The following is a 24,311-nucleotide window of genomic DNA, read 5'->3' as shown; positions in this document are numbered from 1 at the left end:
ATTTGTGTGTATTTTATGTGTTTATACAGCATACATGCAAGGTACTTCAAAATACATAATTGAAATATTAAAATATTCCGAAATACAGAATAATCCGTTATCCAAAATTCTCCTGGTCCCGAGCATTTTGGATACGGGATACTCAACCTGTATATATATATATATATATATATATATATATATATATATATATATATATATAAACCACAAAATTATCTGGTGCGCAAGTCCTTATTCGTTTAAATCACGAACTACAAGTCCCAGAATGGATTTTTGTAAGCACTTTAGGTTCTTGTCTTGAACCGGCAGCTTCCGCAACACCTGGATCCACAGGTTACAACGATTTTATAAAAAGAGACAAAAGCGGAGCGCTCCATAGTGCAAGTATTGTTTTATTGTTCTTTAAAAGGTGATCAAACACAAGTGCAGTGTGCAATGAATCACGTACCATGAGCGGCGGTTATAACACACCGCGGATGTAAACTCGCATGTAGCCACAGGCGGCACGGCTGGTTGGAGTGGTTACACTCCATCAGAAACGATCAACGCCAGGCCACGCCCCAACGCGTTTCGTCACTTGGACTTCGTCAGAGGGCCCTCTTCGCGAGTTTACATCCGCGGTGTGTTATAACCGCCGCTCATGGTACGTGATTCATTGCACACTGCACTTGTGTTTGATCACCTTTTAAAGAACAATAAAACAATACTTGCACTATGGAGCGCTCCGCTTTTGTCTCTTTTTAGAAAAAAAAAAAAAAATATATATATAGATTATTTGAGGGAACGCACACTTGTCGGACCACCAGATGAGTGCAAGGTCAATAAATCAATATAGCCTGATACTGCAAACACTTATTCAAATGCCCACAATAGGACCAGCACATCCTTCAATAATGCAAGAATTCTTCAAATAGACAGTTCCATTTATTGGAAAGATATATATAAGCCAGTATACTTATCCACAGACGGGCAGCAGATCAACATATTGTATGGATCAAAGCAGCAACATGTGGGCTGTGGATCAGTCCCCTGACGGACCGTTTCGGCGCCAGTGCGCCTTTCTCAAAGGGTATCACCATATCTGAGTACAAAGAGGCTTTATACCAATAATGGATGTAGCCATAACTTACCCATTCAGAGGGGTGCGCTGGACGCCGGCTCAGGTGTACAGACGCCGCATATCCGTCTCACTTCCGCCCAGTGCCGCAGCGTCACTTCCGGTACTAATGTTCCGGAGTGGAACTGAATGCACAGGGTCTGGAGGAGCGGGGAGCGGTTACACCGCAAAACACCTGTTACCGGCCTTGTCTCAGACGCAATCCCGTCGTCATGGAGACATTACAGGTCACATTAGAAATACACAGTATATACAGATAATGCACAAAAATGAAAATTAAATAAACGGATGTCGCTATGGTACAGGGACAGCGATCCCATCACATACAAGAACTATGTTTGCATAATAAGTATTTATAGATGTGTGGACTTAAGACGCATCCCACACTAAATATATCTATATAAGCATAATGATGGGAACAGTGATCATTGATCACTTCATTCCCATACCAAGCGACATCGTAAAGAAACCATACAAAAATTAAAAAAATAAAAGGAAACCTATACAGAAAACACAACTACACACCAAAAGATACACACAATATCGGTGTTCATATCAATGTCAATTACACATAGCAGGCCATATAGGTCCAAAATAAGGACCCAGTAACTCCACCAGAATCACACCACACAGTAATACTATATAAAGATAGACATGTTCAATTCCTCATTGAGGCCCTGAGGGGCAAGAGACTGTAAATCGTAGATCCATTGGCTCTCACGTTGGAGAAGCCTTTTATGTCGATCTCCCCCTCTCCTCAGAGGCGGGATGTGGTCAATCGGCATGAATTTAAATTCATTCATCCGGTGGCCACAATTCGCATAGTGTCTGGCAACAGGAGGGGTGTTCTTATCCACTTTTAGTAAGGCTTTCTTCACTGAGGATCGGTGGGCCGCAATTCTCTCCTTCAGTGTTCGAACCGTCTTGCCCACATATACTTTGTGGCATGGGCATATCACAATATATACCACGTATTTCGTATCGCAATTCATGCGGTGCTTTAGGGTATATGTACGCCCATTAAGTTGGTGCTGCCAACTGCTGCCCGTCATAATGTACTGGCAATTCACGCATCCAGAGCATCTGAATGATCCTTTCTTAGTACTGTACTTAGCCAAGTACTTGCTCTGTCCGTTCTAGGACTGATATCCGAGTAGACAACATGTTGCTTGATATTCTGACTACGCTTGTAGCAGAACAGAGGCGGTCTACTACATGAGTCCTTTAGTACTGGGTCAGTACTCAAGATGTGCCAATGGGTCATGATGGCAGAACGTACTTTTCCAGACGTGATAGAGTACGTGTTCGAAAAAACCATTCTATCCATTTTTCCATCCTTACTAGACACTTTTTTCAAAAGCTCCTCCCTGTTTAGGGCCAGACACTTAGATTTAGCATCTTGGATCTCCTTATTTCCATATCCCCTTTCGGAGAAACATTTGCTCATTCCCTCAAGGGTACCCTCCAGCTCATCTCGCTATGAGGTAATTCTCACTGCCCTCAGTAACTGAGCATAAGGAAGTCCTATATGGCCTGCTATGTGTAATTGACATTGATATGAACACCGATATTGTGTGTATCTTTTGGTGTATAGTTGTGTTTTCTGTATAGGTTTCCTTTTATTTTTTTAATTTTTGTATGGTTTCTATACGATGTCGCTTGGTATGGTAATGAAGTGATCAATGATCACTGTACCCATCATTATGCTTATATAGATATATTTAGTGTGGGATGCGTCTTAAGTCCACACATCTATAAATACTTATTATGCAAACATAGTTCTTGTATGTGATGGGATCGCTGTCCCTGTACCATAGCGGCATCCGTTTATTTAATTTTCATTTTTGTGCATTATCTGTATATACTGTGTATTTCTAATGTGACCTTTAATGTCTCCATGACGACGGGATTGCGTCTGAGACAAGGCCGGTAACAGGTGTTGCGGTGTAACCGCTCCCCGCTCCTCCAGACCCTGTGCATTCAGTTCCACTCCGGAACATTAGTACCGGAAGTGACGCTGTGGCACTGGGCGGTAGTGAGACAGATATGCGGCGTCTGTACACCTGAGCCGGCGTCCAGCGCACCCCTCTGAATGGGTAAGTTATGGCTACATCCATTATTGATATAAAGCCTCTTTGTACTCAGATATGGTGATACCCTTTGAGAAAGGCGCACTGGCGCCGAAACGGTCCGTCAGGGGACTGATCTGTCCACAGCCCACATGTTGCTGCTTTGATCCATACAATATGTTGATCTGCTGCCCGTCTGTGGATAAGTATACTGGCTTATATATATCTTTCCAATAAATGAAACTGTCTATTTGAAGAATTCTTGCATTATTGAAGGATGTGCTGGTCCTATTGTGGGCATTTGAATAAGTGTCTGCAGTATCAGGCTATATATATATATATATATATATATATATATATATATATATATATATATATATATATATATCATCCAAAGAAAGATGTCACTCCGGGTCTTTTTGTGAAAAGTGCAAAAGTTTACTGTAGTATGTCTACGCCGTTTCGGATTTGGGTGGGGTTTTACTTCAAAGTGAGATCTATATTGCAGTGTAAAAATAAAGCAGTCAGTATTTTCCCTGCACAGAAACAAAATTACTCACCCAAATCTAATTCTCTCTGCACATGTTACATCTGCCCCCCTGCAGTGCACATGGTTTTGTCCATCTAAGAAGGATTTTGACAGAAAGAATGAACCAAAATAAGGCCCCATGTGCACTGCAGGTGGGGCAGATGTAACATGTGCAGAGAGAGTTAGATCTGGGTTAGGTGTGTTGAAACTGAAATCTAAATAGCAGTGTAAAAATAATGCAGCCAGTATTTACCCTGCACAGAAACAAAATAACTCACACAAATCTAACTCTCTCTGCACATGTTACATCTGCCCCTCCTGCAGTTCACATGGTTTTGCCCATTTGGAGAACAAGTTTGTACTGTGATCAGATCTGAATAAGGGCCTTAGTTATACTTATTCAGTACTTTGTGGCATGGCTCATTTATTAATAGTAAAATGCCAAACAGTGCTCTTTATGAAGATAAAGCTGTAAGTCACTGTTTCACATTTAATTGCACATAGAATACAATAGAATTCTGCCCTTCAGCACTTTCTGAATTCTTTCTTTGCAGGATCAGCAGCCTTTAAATATCCCAGATACCATTACTAGGAAATCTCTGTTGACAGTCATACTGCAAGAATAAAAGCTTGTTCATTTGCTAAAACAAAATTGTCTACTTCATTAAATGGTAATATATGAGTTAATGATTTACACTGTTTGCCAGGATTCTGCCATGAATTTTGTCAGATTCAAAGTGTGGCAAAGACCATTTAAAAAAGGATTGTGACCCCTCTTATTGCTCTCACCGGCTCAGACTGGCAATATTAGTGACAGGCCCCAGAAAATGGCTTTTAGAAAATTAATTTTTCTTAAAAAAGCAAACAATCCATTATTAACCATTTTTTTCTGTTTCTAATTTTTTTTTTATTATATGTATATATTTTTTATTTTGTTGAAAGTTGGACAGAAAGCCACACTGCATGTGTGATGTGACGAAGTCGATTTACTCATGTAATTCTGGGTAATACAGATATGACATCAGTTTTTCACAGATGTTTAATAGGTAGAGGATAGAAATAACATTTAGATGCTTCCAGTACACTAGAAAGATGGCAGATATTTTAATGACCTATATAAACAATTTGATGTTGCGATTTTGTAAGTTCTCATGTGAATTTGTATCTGGGATCTGCTTCTTGGCACCTCTCCCAGCAGACACTGAGGCCTGTTCACGTTGCTGCTCCACGGTGTTCTCAGTCACATGCCGATTCTGGATCCTGCTTTCCGCAACACTCTCAATTTTACCATATAACGTCACTTCTTAGATGAAATCGCTCTGTGCTGTGTTCCCTGACATTCAGTTGCCTTAGTCTCTGCTTATCAATTCCAGTCTGGTTAATACATAAACTCAGTGAGCTAACACATGCCCAGATCTAATCACATTACCCATCAAGTTTTAGCCAGGCCTCTCAGTCACTCCATTCCTGCTACCAGTCCAGAACCTGGCTATTACAGAGACTCGGCTCACACAATCAGACACAGCCTCCCCTGCAGCACTATCACATGGTGGTTTCCACTTCACACACACCTCCAGGCCTGGTAACAGTAAAGGAGGTGGGGTAGGTATATTACTGTCCCAGCTGTGCACATATACAGAGTTCTACCACTGGTTCCTTCACTCACATTCACATCATTTGACGTTCACTCAGGTTTTTCACCCCTTTCCCTTGCGTGTTGCAGCTATCTATCGCCCACCTGGGCTTCCCAAACATCAATTTCTGGAAGATTTCTCTGCCTGGCTCCCACACTTCTTATCTTCTGATATCTCCACCATCATCAGAAAGTGGGCTGTCAATCTATTGACGGCTCACTTTCTCCTCATGCCTCTAAACTCCTCTCTCTAACCTCCTCTCTCGGCCTCTCCCAATGGTCTGACTCCTCTACTCACAAGGAGGGCCACTGCCTTGATCTGGAATTCACTAGGCTACAGTGAGAGCCCCTCTCATTCAGTCCCTGCACCCGCCAGAACCTCCCCTCTGGCGAGCGCCCGCGAAGAGGTACTCCATTAAAACTGAGACGCGCAAGCGTCTCATGCGCATCCCAGTCTATCGATGGCGGCACAGCGGGTCCCTGCCCAACTCCTCTTCATGGAGATGGGCAGGGTTGGGGCGGCAAGGGGGACCGGCGATGGAGGGGGAGGTGGCAGGGCTCCGGGGTGAGCTCCGTTGCCACGAGGCGTGCAAGCATCTCGTGCGCGCGCACCCCCCCTGGCGGGAGCTGGCGGCTGGCGATAGTTTTGCCAGCCCCCCGCAGGATGACACACGCTCCTCTGTATGCTGTTTCTGAATTCACTAACGTCCCATTCCCTCTCTCGGATCACAACATTATCACCTTCACAACCTCCTCCATTTCTCCAAGCTCTATAATACCTACATCATGCAAGCCTCCTCTAACCTGTAGAAATACTAATGCTATTGATTTTCAACAAATTTCTACATCTCTGCAACAACTGCTCTCACCCATTTCTAAACTTGCCTGTCCTGAGACAGTTGTAACCCACTTGAACCAGACTCTACAATCCATGAAGGCTTAGGTGCCAACCGTGGCACTCTAAATTAACAAGACACCTGCAAAAATTATCACGCTCACTATCACGTTCACTATCAGCTCTGTCTCCTGTGCTTATGCCAAGCTTAACTAAAATCTGTAACCACTCTTTTTCTACTGGTATCTTTCCTTCTTTGTTCAAGCATGCACTTATTGCTCCCATTCTAAAAAAACACAATTCTGATCTAAACTGTCTCTCTAACTACCATCCTATCTCTCAGCTCCCATGCCTCTCCAAGCTACTTGAGAGACTTGCCTACACTCACCTCACACACTTTCTTAACTCCTACAACTTACTGGACCCACTTCAGTCAGGCTGTCACTCTCAACACTCCACAGAGACAGCACTGACTAAAGTAGTCAATAATCTGACCACTGCTAAATCTAAAGGCCATTCCTCACTACTTATTTTTCTAGATCTCTCAGCTGCCTTTGACACTGTCGACCACTGTCTTCTCATACAAACACTACACTCCCTAGGTCTTCAAAACACAGCCCTTTCTTGGTTCTCTTCCGACCTATCTAATCGATCTTTCAGTGTTCGCTTCTCTGATTCTACCTCCTCCTCACTACCACTGTCTGTTGGAGTACCACAAGGCTCAGTCTTAGGTCCTCTTCTTTGGTCAATCTATACCTCCTCTCTTGGCAAACTAATCAGCTATTTTGGATCCAGTATCATCTGTATGCTGATGATACTCAAATCTACCTATCCTCCCTGGAATTGTCACCTTCAGTATTGCTCCATGTCTCTGAATGTCTTTCTGCCATTTCATCTTGGATGTCATCTCGCCACCTCAAACTCAACATCTCCAAAACAGAATTAGTTACCAACCTGATATCTCTAGCACTGTTGAGAACACTACAATTAATCCTACGCCACAAGCTCGTTGCCTATGGATCATCCTCGACTCTGAACTGTCTTCCATTCAATCTGTCTCTAAATCATGTTATATGCATCTAAAAAACAAAACTCCTAAGGTGCACTCACCTCTAGTTCCGGCTGTGGATACCTCCCTGCAAATCCCATGAGTAGGAGCTGGATGAGGCTTCTGCACTTTCTGCTTCTACTGCTCCATCTTCTATCTCACACCAAGCCAACACCAACCCTCAAATGTGACACCAGTGGCAATGTGATTTATTGAGGATAGTAGATACAGACATACTCACTGGAGGGCTGATACGCTCTTGTTTTTAAGAAGTCTTCCCTACGCATCAGCCCACTGTTATTGCAATGTCTGGGGCAACTCTACACATACTAGGGTTAGGAGCCAGGGGCGGGACACCTCTTGCTGTCAGGGCCCAGGACTCTAGTCATGAACTTCCCCTCCTCATTGCCAGGGGTTAAGTTCTCATTGCCAGGGTTTACATGCTCATTGCCAGGGATTACATGCTCATTGCCAGGGGTTACTTGCTCATTACCAGGGGTTACATGCTCATTTGCAAGGATTACATTCTTGTTGCCAGCAGTTTCATATGCTCTTTGTTGGGGTTTTTGTTCGTTGCCAGAAGTTACATACCAGGGGTAACATGCTTGTTGCCTGAGGTTACATGCTCATTGCCTCGGGTTACTTGCTCATACTCTAGAGGTCCAATAGTAAATCTGGCACCTATTTACTACAAGGCAGTGTCCATTTTTGAAGATTCCATGCTGTCCGCATGGAATCTGCAGAGACTCAGCGGTGGTGTTTTTTACTCCACTGTACCAGCAGCTTTTGCAGCAAGTATATGGATGGGCGGTGGATCACCTACACACATAGCATGATGCGCTGATATATCTTTAGAGTTGTGCTACACCTCTGATGCGATATGTCTGTGAACAACATCAGTCATAGACATGTCACTGGTATACACTGGCCAACAGATCATCGATACAGTATATCCACTGTTCATTTAAAAGGCCAATACAACCAGGCCCCACTCTACTGTCTAACAGGCCCCACTCTACTGTCTTTTCCAAGTCTCCAACAAAAATGTCCTCTCCCGAATAGCGAATTGATGCATTATCTCCAGATCTCACAATGGTGGCAGTCCACCCTTAGGGACGGAAATCCCCCTTATCCGCTACTTTCATCTGTTACCTCCAGGCTGTTGCAGTCTAATTCTAAACATGACATTTCCTTTTGGTATTAGCTCCTACAAGACTTGACACCCCCCACTAAATCTAACGCCCAGAGGAAATGGGAAACTGAGGTCTGGATCTAACTGTTACACAATGGAGCAAAATATTCCTCTCATCATACACTATGACCAAATGCCTAAATCATACCGAAATGCATGTCAAATTGCTCCATAGACTTTACTTAACGCCAGACAGGCTGCACACATTCTGGCCCTCATGCTCCAAATTCTGCTGGCGCCTATGCGGGGAGGTGGGAAACATATTTCATGTGTTCTGGACGTGCCCAGTACTGATCAAATACTGGTCAGATGTTTTTGATCTACTCAATGTTGTTCTCGCTCTTCAGCTCAGCCCATCCCCCTCTTTGGCTCTACTGATTGTCATCCCTGTTCCGTACCTAGCCACAAACGTTATGTTTTGGGCCATATTTTAATAGCTGCACGCACAGCCCTGGCACAACTTTGGAAACAGGCAGGTCCCCTCTGATCCTGAAAGTGATTCATAAAACCCATTATCACTTCACTATGGAAATGGAATTCATACTTTACACCTGCTCGGCATCCTCACAAATAGTCCAATTGGCCAATAAGCACACATATGTTACCGAAGGCGAATCAGACCGCAGCGTAAGGCCAGTATTGGAGTGAGCTGACCTCACACTGCGGTCTGATTCCCCATACAGCAGCCGCTATACACATCGTTCTCTACTCCCCGCCAAACCTCCGGTGCCTTGGACATCTCTCCTTTTGTGCAATACAAATACTAACGTAGAGGAACACAGAGTCAACAAACTTAAAGGTAATATCTCATTACACAGCAGAAAACTTCTTTGCATGGCTGATAACTGTTAATTAATTGAAGCCATCGACTCAAAGTCTCTGCCGTTTGGATACAACACCCTGCCAGTAATAAATTAAAGGAGCAAATCAGTCTGGATATCCTGCCAATATTGTAGTTTCAAGACTACTGCATATTAATTTAATTATCAAGCCAGATGAACTGACAATGCTTTGCTCTATTAACTTTCTGGCTATGTGGCACTAGAGCTAATTGTGACCTAAAAATAAATGGCACGTCAAAACATTTTCTAATCTACTACTAGCATTAACATTGGATTAGAAAAGGCTGCGGTCTCTTCCACTGTTCTTAAATGTTATAATTATTGATTTTTATGTGTGTGTGTGTGTGTGTGTGTGTGTGTGTGTGTGTATGTATGTATGTATGTGTGTATATATATATATATATACTGTGTTTGAGTGTGTGTGTGTGTGTGTGTGTGTATATATATCGGTAATGAACAAACCATGCCACTCCACAGGTTAAAGCAGGCAAATATATGTTTATTGGGCATTATGGTGTGTGGCATTATGTGCAATTGGCATTACGTTGTTGGCATTATGTGTAATAGGCATTACGGTGTGTGGCAATATGTGTAATGGGCATTGCGGTGCTGGCATTATGTGTAATGGGCATTGATTAATTGGCATTATGCTTAATGAGCATTGCGGTGATGTATTTATGTGCCATGGGCATTACCGTGTGTGGCATTATGTGTAATGGGCATTACGGTGTGTGGCATTATGTGTAATGGGCATTACGGTGTGTGGCATTATGTGTAATTGGCATTACGGTGTTGGCCTTATGTGTAATGTGCATTACGGTGTGTGGCAATATGTTTAATGGGCATTGTGGTGTTGGCATTATGTGTAATGGACATTGATTAATTGGCATTATGCTTAATGGGCATTGCGGTGTTGTCTTTATGTGGAATGGGCATTACGGTATGTGGCATTATGTGTAATTGGCATTATGTGTAATAGGCATTACGGTGTGTGGCAATATATGTTATGGGCATATCCATGTTGGCATTATGTGTAATGGGCATTGTTTATGTGTAATGGGCATTACAGTGTAAAATGTTGCAGCGCGCCTCCGGTGCGCTCTGTCCGTGTTTCGGGTGTGTGTGTGTGTGTAGGGGAATGATTGTTTAATAATTGCTGCATTATACATAGAGGGGAGAGGGTAGGGTGGTGAAACGATGGTGATGGTGGTGGGCCACTTGCTTGTGTTGCCCCCCAGGCTGAAAGTTGCCAGCCAGCCCCTGGTAGTGCACATGGTTTTGCCCATTTTAAGAACAAATTTGTACTGAGCTCAGATCAGAATAAGGCCCTAAGTGTGGAGAAAACTTCGTATATAAATGCAGGAAAGAGAAGGCACATACAACGTAACCCATAGAAGTAAAACAAAAGTGAATCGCCTTGGGTAGATTGCTATTCCTGCATACTGCCACAATGATTAGGATTTTGGCAACTAATCAATTTACAAACAGCTAAAATCTGAATAATCCAATGTGGCAAATGTGCTAAAATCTGTTTGCAATGAATATAGCAGAGTTATTTGCTCCTAACATTTTAAAATGTCTTGAATTCTTCGCAACATGTCTTACAAACCAAGGTAAATGGCTAACATGAGCTCTCATTAATAGAGTATGAAAGCACCAGTGTCTCATTTAGTTCACAATTCCATTTCCCTGTAACAGACCCTGTGCCCCACACTCCACTGCATGTTCTCATTATGCAGAAAATGCGCAAAGTCATTTGCTGTGTGAGTCACATCAACTCATTAATTTTAATCAGGCTGGGATAAAATACAAAGTACCAAAAGCGCTGTGTTCTTTTCTATACCATATGTGTATAGTGCAGTTAGAGCAAATAGTTTTTTGTCATCGCCGTCCAGCATTGTAGTACTCAATCTGCATAATTGTATGCGCTTTTGTGATTTCAGCCATCCAAATTCATTTCAGTGTGGATAAAAGAGAATATATCCATTTTTTTTTTCCTTGCTTTAATTTGTATGCACAAAAGATCGTTTATTTCAATATATTTACATTCTTTGTAATCTGGATGAATGAGAGATGTGGTTGGCATCAGGGCTCTATTACAGTGTGGAAATATTGTACCATTTTATGCGTATTCGGGTTTCCTAGGTCACACACAGAACTTCTGAGACTTGTGTGGTCTCACTGAGGCTTATAACCGCAACATATGAAAGGAAGACGTTTGATGGAAAAAAAAAGATAAAATATACTTTTTCTTTTTAGAGAAAATAAAACAAAATCAACATTATAACCCACTGTGATTCAGTTATGTGATGCAAACAAGTTTACCAAGTAAACATAGAATAGCAGCCGGATATGCTTTGATTGTGGATGATCACATTTTTATTCAAGGTTGTTAACAAAATCATCTTTCAATTTACATACAGTAAATAAATTCTGTCAGTAACGAAAAAAATAGGTTCAGCCTAGCATGATAATGATCAGCAGCGTTACTGATTGTTCCTCCCAACCCACACTGGCTCACAGACAATGTCTAGGTTAACAGTCATTAGGTCCACAGCAAAAACGCTGAAATGCACAAGGTAGGGATTGGCTAAAGGTCCACACATGAAAAGGTTGACATTAGTTATTCACTTTTTTTGTGTCATTTTGTGTCATTTTTTTGTGTCATTGCTGACACCTGAGCACATGGACCCAGGTATGGGGGCTACGGTTAGGCACTAGCAGGGAGGGCAAAGGTTAGGCTGCAGGGAGGGAGAGTTAGGGTTCAGGGAGTAGGGGGAGGGTAATTATTCTTACTTGATCCCTGTCAGGATTCCCTCCATTGGGATTCCAGTGTCGGTATTCTGATTGTTTGTATCCTCATCGCCGATTATTTGTATGTATCCAGTCTAGATATTGGCTATATTATGTAAGAATTGGTAAGGTCATAGCATTTACTACGAACACTGACAAGCCATATTTCCTTACATATACCTGGCATATACACTACCTTCAGGGCCTGGAATCAGTGGCATCCCTATCTCTGCTGAAACCGTGTAGGAGGGCCTCTTCTGTGTGCTCCTTACGTATGTGCATCATCAAAGGGGGTGTGGCCTTGCAGGTAGTGGACCCCGTTTTCAGCACTCCGGTGGTTTTGGAGATGTATACTGCCACAGGGACCAGTCAGTATGCAGTGCTGGCTACTACACTGTGACAGGAGCTGGGTGCTGCACATATTAGGTGCAGTGCTGCCCCTGACTCCTGTCGCTGAGGAGGAGTCAGCATTTTGGTGTCACCCCTCAGTGGCCCGGCCACACCCCCTGTAGTTTAAAAGTTGAACTTTATGCACGGTATACCAAAACAGTATACCGCTTGACGTCGCATGATGTCAGCACCTGCCTCCATTTTGCAGAACACTGTGCTGCCGAAAACAAAGTCCTGGGCTACTTTTTGGCTGCGAACAGAGGAAAAAGTAACCATCTAACGATTATTCCTCTGTGCAGATGCTTGCGAGTGTAAGCGTACAAATCCACTTGCAGCGTAGCGAGGGGATTCGGGTAGCGGAGGGAGGCTAGGCTCTAAAAAAGCACAGCCTAGCGAACAGGTCTGAATCATCCCCAGTGGCGTAATTACTGTAAGGCAGCCCCAGCTGCTGCTTGGGGGAGCAATCAGCAGCAGGGTCTGTGTGGGCGCCGGCACTCGCACGACGCACTGACATGCTGCTGCCTGCCGCTGGCCACTGACTGAGCACTGGAGGCAAGTCAGCCGCAGTGCGGGTGGGGCCATGGCAGAGATTACAAATTCCCCCCACTGATTCAATTGTATAGTTACACCACTGATCATCCCCACTATCTAGAAGTAATTACTGTATTTGTATTGTGATCTTGGCGCTATTATGACACTGGAGCTCTTCCAAGACCGTTCTTATAGTGCACAATCAATAACGGGGAGTTGTCTGAAAGGAACAGCTGGCAGATGGCCATAGGAATAAGTCAGGGAATGCACTTTTGTGGACAGGGCAATCCACAACCCTCATTTAGATAATTAATAGATAGGCCGTCTTTCACATTTATCATATTTTCTATACTTGTCACTGTCAAGTTATCATTAAAAACTGTTCAGTTTCAGTCTTTATGCCCCTGTACTAAATATAAGTAACTTTAAAAAACATTTGTTCCTTAACTATTTTTATTTTGTCCATGAACTTCTGAACAATAACCTGACTTAGGGGGGACTGGTAGTAATAGGAAATGGCAGTACTTCTTAAAGAAACTTTTGACCTTCTAGATAGAATACTCCGTCAATGCCTAACAGTACCTATAGACCTGTCCAGTGCCACTGTTTTCACTTATCTTTATCTGATGCTTAGATAAAGTCCATATGCACAGACAGAAAACTCCATTGGTGACAATTTACCCCCCCCCCCCCCCCCCCCTTGGATCTGTGAGTAGATGTTTCCAATAACAGATGGACCATCACAGAACTCCTTTTTATATACCAACGTTCACAGTTTTCTAAATAAATGTACCTGACGATCAGGTCAGAGAGATCAAAAAGCCTAAAAGGACTGAGAAGACTGTTCTATAATCACTCGGGCCGTGAATTCACAGCGCATTGATCGGATCTGAATTAGGCCCATGGTACCTGTAGCAGCTGCAATGGATTACGACGATTCCCCAAAGTAATTTGTCATGACTGTTTGTAGTCTTTGGTGCCCTGGGAAAATGACTAATAACTGCTTCACAGTAGTGGGGAAGGAGGGCTCGTTCAAGCCCCTGGACCCAGACAAGCAGGCTGGAAGAATGTCAGCTTTCCTGCCATAAGCCCAATCCAGGTGGGATGCGGTCATTTGGTCTACAGCATGATGGTCAACACCATTAGGTTAACATGGGAAAAGGTTGACATGGGTCTAGGAAAAAAAGGTGGAGTGCTAAGTGGATCAATTGGATATCACAATTTTAATGTATATAAAATATTTTTAAAAAACAAGCAAAATAATAAAAGACAATAACATTAATGTCAATAACAATAACAATAAAAAATAAATATATATGATATATATTTATTTTTTATTGTTATTGTTATTGACATTAATGTTATTGTCTTTATTTATTTTGCTTGTTTTTTAAAAATATTTTATATACATTAAAATTGTGATATCCAATTGATCCACTTAGCGCTCCAACTTTTTTTCCCCCACTTTGGTATCCACAAGAGGGTTTTACACCCCTCAAGTAGGAGCAGCTTAGCGACACACCCCACAGGGCGCCTATTTCTACTCTGAGTTTCCAATCTCGAGTATATCCCCCATTCTATGACATGGGTCTAGGTCAAAAGATCATTAGTTTGACAGGTCATTAATTTGACAGTGGGCAGTATTCAATGAGAAAAATTCGCTGTGATTTCTGGAGAGTTTGTGCTTTTCACACGGTGGAGAGAGGTTTTTTTTCTCCAAAGGCGAGCCACCCTATTCAATGTGAAATATTCTCCGTCTTTCTAAGTGATTCTCGCCGTCTCTCTCCATGTAGAAATTCTCCATCTTTTGATGGAGAGCAGGAATGTGAACTTTTAAACTAAAAGGGTGTTTTTTTTAATTTTGGTGTAAAAAAATCAGGTTTTTTTTTCTGTGAAGGGCCATGTTATTTTTATTCATGTGCCTATAGCACATGAATATATATTTAATTTTAAAAAAAATATTTTTTTACATTTTTTTTTTTTTTTTACACAGTGCAGCCAGCAGGGGGCCGGAGCGCTCGAGCCGCTCATTAGATATTCATATATTCACTGCACCCGATGCACGTTCGGGTACAGTGAATACTGGGTCCCCCGCTGGCTATAGGGGGGGCAGCCTGTGCTGCCTGGGTCCAGGGGAGCCCTGCTCCCCTCCCCATATCCCCTGCAGCAGCCAAGAGAGACTTTAATCTCTCTTGGCTGCTACGTCCCCCGGCTCCCTGACAGCTCCCTGCCGCGGACGCTCGTCCGCTGCAGGGGTTAAGACTCGCCGCGAGTGGCGGCGAGTCTTTAACACGTTGAAAAGGGGGAGCAGGAGGCTCCGGAACACGGAGAGTGCATGGCGAGAGAAAAAATCTCTCGCCATGCACGGAGAAAATTTCACATTGAATACTGCCCAGTGTCTAGGTCAACAGTCGAAAGGTTGATATGGGGTTTTTCACAGTTTTTTTCAGCCGACAGGCGGTATTTCATGCTCTACTATCCACTAGGGAGTGGTGGGAGAATAAAATAGTGTGCCGAGCATGGCGAGGCACCGTGCCCGAAGCATTGCGAGCGCAGTGTGCAATGCAAGAGGATGCGGTGCACTTTGGACTGAGTCCATGTCGACTATGTTGACATTCAGGTAAAAAAACTGTGAAAAATCCCATGTCGACCTTTTGACTGTCGACCTAGACACTGTCAAACTAATGATCTGTCGAACTAGAGCCATGTCGACCTAGACCCATGTTGACCTAATGGTGTCGACCTAATGACTTCGACCATCATGCTGTAGACCAAATGATCCCAACCCATCCAGTTTGGGGGGTTCAGTAACCTACTAAAAGGTATAACTATTAAGCCATGTCCCTTTGAGGTCCAATGCCCAACTTCCTGGGTAGTAAAAATGCTTGTGTTAAAGCCAGATAGATATACTGTATGACATAGTGTCCCGGGAGACACCTAATCTACACAGGTCTTGTGAGAGAAAGGAAGCTCTTGTTCAGCTTGGAGGGTGGGGGCTACTGGGAGGAGTTAGGCTGTGGAACTATAAGGAACGGAAGCGCATTCTCCTGGGTGTTCATTCTACAAGGGATTATCTTCATGCAAGAGTGGTCCCACGTTCTTTGTCATGTGGCCGCCTCTACAAAGATTACCTTAAACCTCAAAGCAAAGCTGGGTCCACTCCACACTATATGATATTTGCAAATTATATTCACGATAACGATATCATTGACGAAATGATCATGAATATCGTCTAGTGCAGGCATGTCCAAACTATGACCCTCATGCTGTTGTGAAACTACAAGTCCCATCATGCCTTGCCATAGTATTGCTATTAGAGAATGCAAAAACTATGGCAAGGCATGCTGGGATGTGTCATTTCACAGCTGGAGGCGCACAGTTTGGACATGCCTGCTCTAGTGTGTATCCTCTATATCGTTAACGATGGGAGCTCCAGTGGGATATTAACGTCACCCTCGTGTGGTCTGAAAATGCAGTCAAATCTGCCTATATCATCAGTGACTGACAGTTTAGTTAGGTGGGAGAATATGAGCTTAGAAAGCGCAGTACTGGTTCTAGTATGTCTGTGTATTTATTTATGTTTAACCTTTTCCTGAGCACTTATCTTGTTCAAATGTTTGAAACAGCCTATACCAGTCGTTCCCAAACTGTGCGCCTAGGCTCCCTGGGGTGCCTTGGAGCACTTGCAGGGGTGCCTCAGGTTGGTGGTCCAGAACCAATTCAAGTTATTTATGGCCAATGAAATAGGCAAAATCAGTGCTTGTGGCTTCCAATTAAGAATATGTGGGTAAACAGAAGTGAATCATGTTTCTCACCACATAACTGGACCTAAGGAAAACATTTAAATCACAACTTTTTTTATATTTTTCCTGAAATTAGTAACCAACTTTTGGCCTAGGGGTGCCGTGAAAAATATTCTGATACTTTAGGGTGCCGTGATTCAAAAAGTTTGGGAACCACTGGCCTATACTATAGACCAGCGGTAGGCAACTGGCGGACCGCGGTCCGACTCCGGACCGCAAAGGACAGGAAACCGGACCGTCTCTTGAATATAGATTAGGGGGTGTGGCCTAGCGGTGGAGGAGAGAAGACGCACTATCCCGGGGCTTCTGCTTCTAAATGTTGGCCACCCAGTTCCCGGCCTCCCCCTACACCCTTCTCACCCCCACAGTGTGTCCTCCCCTTTTCCCGGCACCCCGCCACCTGTGCTGGAGAGCTGCGGAGCCGGGGAGCGCATAGATTGCTCCTGCGGGTTGCGGCCTCCAGTACTCTGAAGCCCGGGTCTCGATTTCTGCCGCCCCCCCAGCGGCCGAACCGGAGCATCCAGCAGGTCCGGCGGGGATCCCCCTCCTCTCTGCCCGTGATCCTGGGACACAGAGACTGTGGGGACAAGGTCCGGATACCAGCTGGTGCCCTCACACTCCCTGAGACTCCAGCCGGCAGGGCTGACTCTCCCTCTTCAGCCCATATACTTCCATCCACTACAGCCATCTTGCCTGCTGCACATCAAGCACACAAGATGAGGTAGAAATTGTGCCTGATCTCATCCCTGCTGTGGTCATCTACCATCTAATAGTAAGTACCCTCCAAGTGCTCCCTCCATTAATCTCCTACCTATACTATTTCTCTCTGGGAGATGATAAAATTAATATATAAAAATAGAATATAGATTAGTGCTATAGTAGCCATAGGCAAATCTAGGCATTAGACCGCCGCACACAATTTAAACTTTAAATTTTAGTTTTCAGTCCCCGTTAGTATGCATTTTCTTCTGAAGCCTCTCAGGGCTTCAGCGTTCCCAGTAGTGCACTGCGCCGGTGACGTCATCGCGCACCGGCGCAGTGCAGGACTGAGAACGCTGCGTCGGATCTTGATCAAAATAATTCAAAATATCTGGACTCCATTAAAATTTACTTGCCTACCCCTGCTATAGACCATCTGTACTGTTAAATATTAATACTGTACTCCATACAGTATCCAGACCAATTTTCAGGGCTGTTACCACTCCCCAGACTCCCGTACTTACTCCAATGTGCTGCAGAGTGGGATACTTTGGATTACAGTTGGAAACCCCCCTCTAAAAATCCTGCATTTGCCACTGTCTGCACCTGTGTCCTATGCATCTGTTTATTGCTATATTCTGTATATTTGTGATGGTATTACAACAGTTTACATTCCTTGCATTGTGGCTGTATAACTAAGGTTTTAAATTTACTTGTATTGCTAAAGCTACAGTATGCTCTAATGTAAAGCTGTATAATGCATGCACTACACCTGACAATGCGTACCTATTGATTACTGTCTAATTCCCAGGCTGGCAGCCAGAGCAGTGTGACAATCATAGTTCAAAGATTAAACAGAAGACGTGTATTTGCGATGTAATATTGAGCCGAGCTGTTTACATAAACTAAATTCATTGATATATGTTTGCCTCTTAAATGTTAATGTATTTGTTTGTAGCTATTTCTCTTATTGCACATTATTTATTCATATCTAACTTTTTTTCAGGCATTTGATATTATGAAAGTTACACATGGAAGAGACAACGGTTTGACACAAGAGTTATCTGAGCTGATAGGAAACTGCGAGGTGGGCATGAAAGCAGCATAGAGGCAAACGTCAGTCATTGAAGGAAATATTCTTATGTGTTGCTACCATCATTAAATGACCTTGCATATATAATTACATATACACTGTTCTGTATGTTTAGGCGAAAATCAATCATTGTTGCAAAATACTGAATTGGGCAAAATACTGCACATGGCGCATTGCATAACAGTAATATGTTTAATAAATTTCTGCATTTGTAATATGTATAAAAGATTCTTATATTTGCATGTGTTCTAAGGCAACCGCTTTCCTGCAGTTGTCTTCTGGTCACTCAGGACAGTTACTTTATGTGCTATAATGATGATGTGACCTTTTATTTAGAAAATTCAACCAGATGAATTATAGAGTATAGAAGTGGGTAAGTTCTATAATATGCTTCTTTCCACTGTTTATAAGTAAAGAATATATATCTTAAATCAAAAAAATGACGTGTGCTCTACTGGACATAATAATTACCATGGTAACAATTACCAGGCGTTACGTTTAGGCAGATGTAATTCTGATATTATAATGGTGGTAGGGTCATTACATGTGGGAAGCAGAAGGAACCAGTTCAGATTTAGCAACAGATCTCCTAGTTATGCAGCCGCAACTGATTGTAACAGCATAAGCGCTTCTAAGAGCCAGAATCCAGGTAGCTGCAGTCATTTATCCAATTATCTCCGATACGCGGCACTTATTGGGGATTTTACCTGAGGAACCCGAAGCATAATACACGATGAGCAGTTCTTGGAACCACGATTACACATGGTATTGGGAACTTATCGTAGATCCTATGTGTTATCGCACGATAACAGGACACTTTTCCCCTGAAAAATATGGTCTGTAAATGGATAACCCGACAATGGCCGTCAGTCATAAATCTTGCTATCAGCCCAAGGAATTTAGGAGAAGTTATAATGGTTGTCAGTATAACAAGTGATTTGGCACTCTGTTGCGTTGCATGTACAGGACACACACATTCCACATGTATCTGCTTGTTACTGCAACATACAGGTCCAAATGTAGTGAATCAGAATCCCGAAATAACATCCTGCATGTTTCATTCACTACAGCAAGTTGCCCATAAATAAACATAGTATATTTGAAAAGGGCATATTAAATCTACAAACATAGAATTCGGCAGCAGAATAAAACCACTTGGACAATCTAGTCTGCCCACGTACACGCACACACACACACTTTATTTTTGTCAGGGGCCAAATAACCTACTAACCATATCAATATATTTATGGATTGTGACAGAAAACTGGAGTACCTGGAGGAAACCACACAAGCAATGAAAGGACATGTAAACACCACACCGATGTATGGTTGGAATCATACCCATGACTCAGACAGTAATGATAACCATTACACCAGGCATTCCCAACCACGGTCCTCAATGCACACCAACAGTGCAGGTTTTAGTGATATCCAGGCTTCAGCACAGACGGATTAATCAGAATCACTCAGGTACTAATTAAGTCACCTGTACTCAAGCCTGGATATCACTAAAACCTGTACTATTGGTGTGCCTTGAGGACCGTGGTTGGGAATGCCTGCATTACACCATGGCCCTTATTTAGATCTGATCAAAGTACAAATGTGTTCTCAAAATGGGCAAAACAATGCTGCACTGCAGGTGGGGCAGATGTAATGTGCAAAGAGAGTTATTTTGTTTCTGTGCAGGGTAAATACTGGCTGCATTATTTTTACACTACAATTTAGATTTCAGTTTCAACACACCCCACCCAAATTTAACTCTCTCTGCACATGTTACATCTGCCCCACCTGCACTGCACATGGTTCTGCCCATTTTGAGAACAAATTTGTTGTGTGATCAGATCTGAATAAGGGCCCATGTGTGTATGGGAGTGAAAAATTCTTTCCATTAAGAAAGACTGTAAATTCACAGAAAATAGTAAATACTCTGACATACTGTAGTACTCAAGTCTTTGCTAGCTCCTGTGTGGGACATGTACAGTATATGACTAGAATGTAGTGTGTGGTTCTAGAGCCCTATAGACTGCACATCCTGCACCCAAGATAGATACGCATGTGCTATTAGAGGTAACCGCTATTAGAACTACACCAGTATCCACTTTAAATTCTGGTTAACCATTCAATGGCAATAATATATATCAGGGATTAAATAGAAGCATTACCATCTAAATGCACAAAGACTTGTCGAGAAGACCCAGCACTAAATATCTCTATTACTTTTTTCAATATTTGAAAATATTAATGAAAATAGAAGCTTAACATATTCGATGTAATATATCCTTTCATATAGATGCCCATCATTTAACATAAAATGTTTCCTGCCAGAGGAAATATCCAGGAGAAATCGCTATAGTTTGAGATAATCATTGTACTTATATTGCACTTACTTTATAATTACTTGGCCTTTTCTTGTCTTGTGCAACATAAGAGCAGCTCCTTTCCTGCCTTTTGAAGTCACATCATTTACATTTGTATGTGCTTTGTAGCACATTTCTTTATAATGGATAAAGTAGCCTAGCTCATCTCCATACAGTGTCTTCACTGAGTGTCATAAGAATTGGGTTCAGTGTATTATTCAAATATTATCAGACAAGAGCAAAGACGACTCTGGGTAAATATAATGAACTGCAGACATCAGCGGGTTCCACGCGAGTCTGCCCAATGTTTTAAAGTTGCAATCATTAAAAAGACAAAACTAATCTGTACATTTTACAAATTCCATTGTACAATCACTAATAACAAAGCATGCTTGCATTAAGTACTCTCCTTCCCCTCTCTACCCAAGTGCAAGATGTACATCAAATACATCACACTTTCTCCCAGCGCTACAAGCGTTCCTCTGGGTTTTATTTGTTTGAACAATACAGGAGAAATATGGAGATAACCCTTTAACAATCCCCTCCCCGCCCCCCTACAAAGAAAAATGTGCCCAATACTGCACATGTTACCGGTTCATACTTGAGTGTGTATTTAAAAATATGGCCCTAACTGTGAAGAGTTTGTACATTCCCCCTGTGCTTGCATGGGTTTACTCCAGTTTCTTTCTTACTGGTAGGTTAATTGGAGCAGATTAGATGGGCCAAGTGGTTCTTAAAGTGGTTTGCTGTCAAATTCTATGTTTCTATGTTTAAATACATGTATATGTCGCTCAAACGGATTTGTGCATGGGTAACAGGACAGTGGCGAGGATGATGATGAATGAAAATGTATTGGACAAAACAATACTGTTTATTTCTTTCATAAATATCACAATGTGGTGCAGATTATCAGTATACCAGTATATATCTCATTCCAGTTGCACTAGAAACTTCTTTTAAACACAACTTTTTTTACTCAAATACAGCAGTGGTTTTGGGCTAAATAATCTTAATATATTTTATTGTAAGTGGATAACATATTTTTCAGTTACATAGTTACATAGTAGGTAGGGCTGAATAAAGACTTGCGTCCATCAAGTTCAGCCTGGTTTTATAATAGCTTGTCCCTTCTAGTATAGTATACTCAGGTATATTATAGTATGCTCAGGTATATACATATAACTGTTAAGGGGGTATTTGTGTCGCCCGGCTCTTTTGGCTAACCAATGTGGACAGCTTTTACCCCTATGCAGGTTCAATGCCGAACCATGTGTTTATAGTCCACCACGATTAAGTAACCCCCACCCACCCCCACAGTAGCTAAGGTGTTAAGGTTTTATTAATTTAACTGGAATCCTAACTTGTTTTATGACCCCCTCCTTTTGACTCTGATACATTTCTCAATAGGTATGGTTAAAGTTGTTTTACTGAACTTATAAATTAAGTAATTAATAAATACAATAAGTAAAGTCAACATAAAAACATCAAAACATGAAAAACTATTTTTGAAAACCTCTACAGCATCTATTTCATGGTCATATTTGATGAATTGGTACCAAATCCATTAAGGTTTAAGGAAATTATAATATTGTTATATATTTTGAACCGATGAACCTGAATAATACAATACTATGCACTACATATCTGGAAGTTCACTACAAGAACATTATCATCATTATTAGTACAAGGAAGATGGAAAGAAGAGGTGAGGGAATCATTGATGCATAAATTAGTGGAATAACAAGTGAAGTTGCTGTTGGGAAAAGTGTTTGTGGCTATTGTAAGGATGCGCTATGAAAAAAAAAAAAGCAGCCATTGGCAACTGACAATGGACCTGGCCAGAAGTGGATGTTTACCCAATGTTATTGCTACTGTGCACTTATCAGCAAAAAAAACACAAGGAGTGTGCTTGTACCTCAAATGTCTTCCAGTGACTCTCGTAGTGTGGATGCATAATGGTTGACAATTAGGGACCATTTGTGCGAGGTAACAGTGTTTGGCTGCTTAAATGTGATCATTTTGTGACCATTGCTCAGAGTTTTGATGGTGCAAACGATGTTCACCCAATGTAGCATCTTTTTAAGGAATCTGAGAAGCTGGTGGTGGGTATCTCCGTACAAAAAAAGTTGGTGGCTGCCACATTTGCATATCATATAAATTTTGTACGGACATACAGTAGTAACAAAATAATTAGCTGTCACCTCTGAATCAGGTCCTCTGGCACTACCAGTGGAGCATCATTGGCAGCCATACTGTAACTGTCATTCATTATTTGTCCCAACTGAACCACATACAATATTTACTGTTTGTGCTGGGCAGGTACAATTGCAGGTATCCACTGCGTATAGAATAACTTTGTGCCCTGCTTTTATTTACTATCATTCTTGCTGCTGAAAACTGCTAGGTTGATGGTTTTCTATGATGTCTAGTGATGGCTCTTACTGATACGCATTTGGCTTCTAGACCCTATTATCTGGCTCTGCGCTCACGTTTTAGACTTTCGGTTCTCACGGGCTGCCAAAGACGTCCCTGAGGCTTGTGTTTGTCAATTTACCGGGTGGTCATGAAGGGAAAAGTATTGGCCGCATATTGATTATTGATGGTTCATGGGCACATCTAAAGTGGCCCATACACGTACCGATATGTGTGCCGTGGGATTTTGGCACTTGTAGGGGATGCGATGCGATGTACTGTGCGAGTGCGATGCGATTTCAGCCTCTTTTTTATAAGTTTATAGTTAACAAATGTACATCACATCGCATGTACTACAAAAGCGATGCGATGTGATGTAGCACAAAAAGTACTGCCTGCAGATACTTTTTGTGCTATACAATGTGCAGTATTCAATGAGGCTGATTCGCCATGTTTTATTGCGATTTTGTGCTATTTTCGTGCTGTAAGGCGAATACATTTCAAGGTTTTTATCGCCATGATTCACCGAGTAGCAATCGCTATCTTTTTATGGTGAAGTGGAAGGTGAACTTTTAAAATAAAGTGTTTTGTTTTTTACATTTGGTGTAAAAAAATCAGGAATTTTATTCTGAGGAGGGGCATGCTATAAGCACATGAATATATATTTAATTAAAAAATATATATATTTGTAATTTTTTTTACACAAAGCAGCCAGCAGGGGGCCGGGAGCCGAGCCGCTCATTAGATATTCATATATTCACTGCACCCGATCATTACATATGCACGATCGGGTGTAGTGAATACCCGGTCCCCTCCCCCCCACAAACGTTCTGGGGCAGGCAGGGAGACTTCCATCTCCCTGCCTGCCGCCGTCCTCAGGCTCCCTGCGGCATTGCCGCAGGAGTTAAAATTCACCAGTCAGGGGCAGTGAGCCCCTGACTCGTTGAATACTGGAGCCGGCGAGGCTC

The 24,311-nt window shown here is 42.3% G+C and overlaps 1 protein-coding gene across 2 annotated transcripts in view; it reads left to right on the top strand.

Moving 5' to 3' along the window:
• Positions 1 to 19,113, top strand: part of SMYD3 (SET and MYND domain containing 3) — a 605,383-nt gene extending 586,270 nt beyond the window's left edge. The window contains exon 12 of one of the 2 annotated variants that reach the window (XM_083176239.1): positions 18,488 to 19,113. In XM_083176239.1, the coding sequence (XP_083032365.1) occupies positions 18,488 to 18,589 (102 nt within the window). In that variant the 3' untranslated portion in view covers positions 18,590 to 19,113. The remainder of the gene's footprint in view (positions 1 to 18,487) is intronic. The other variant, XM_083176238.1, reaches the window with a different exon arrangement.
• The last annotated feature ends 5,198 nt before the right edge of the window (positions 19,114 to 24,311 follow it).

This window comes from Crinia signifera, chromosome 3, assembly GCF_055691185.1.
Source record: "Crinia signifera chromosome 3, ASM5569118v1, whole genome shotgun sequence".
In the NCBI taxonomy this organism is placed as follows: domain Eukaryota; kingdom Metazoa; phylum Chordata; class Amphibia; order Anura; family Myobatrachidae; genus Crinia; species Crinia signifera.
The sequence above is the reverse complement of the archived record's forward strand: the minus strand, read 5'-3'. Positions and strand labels throughout refer to the sequence as shown.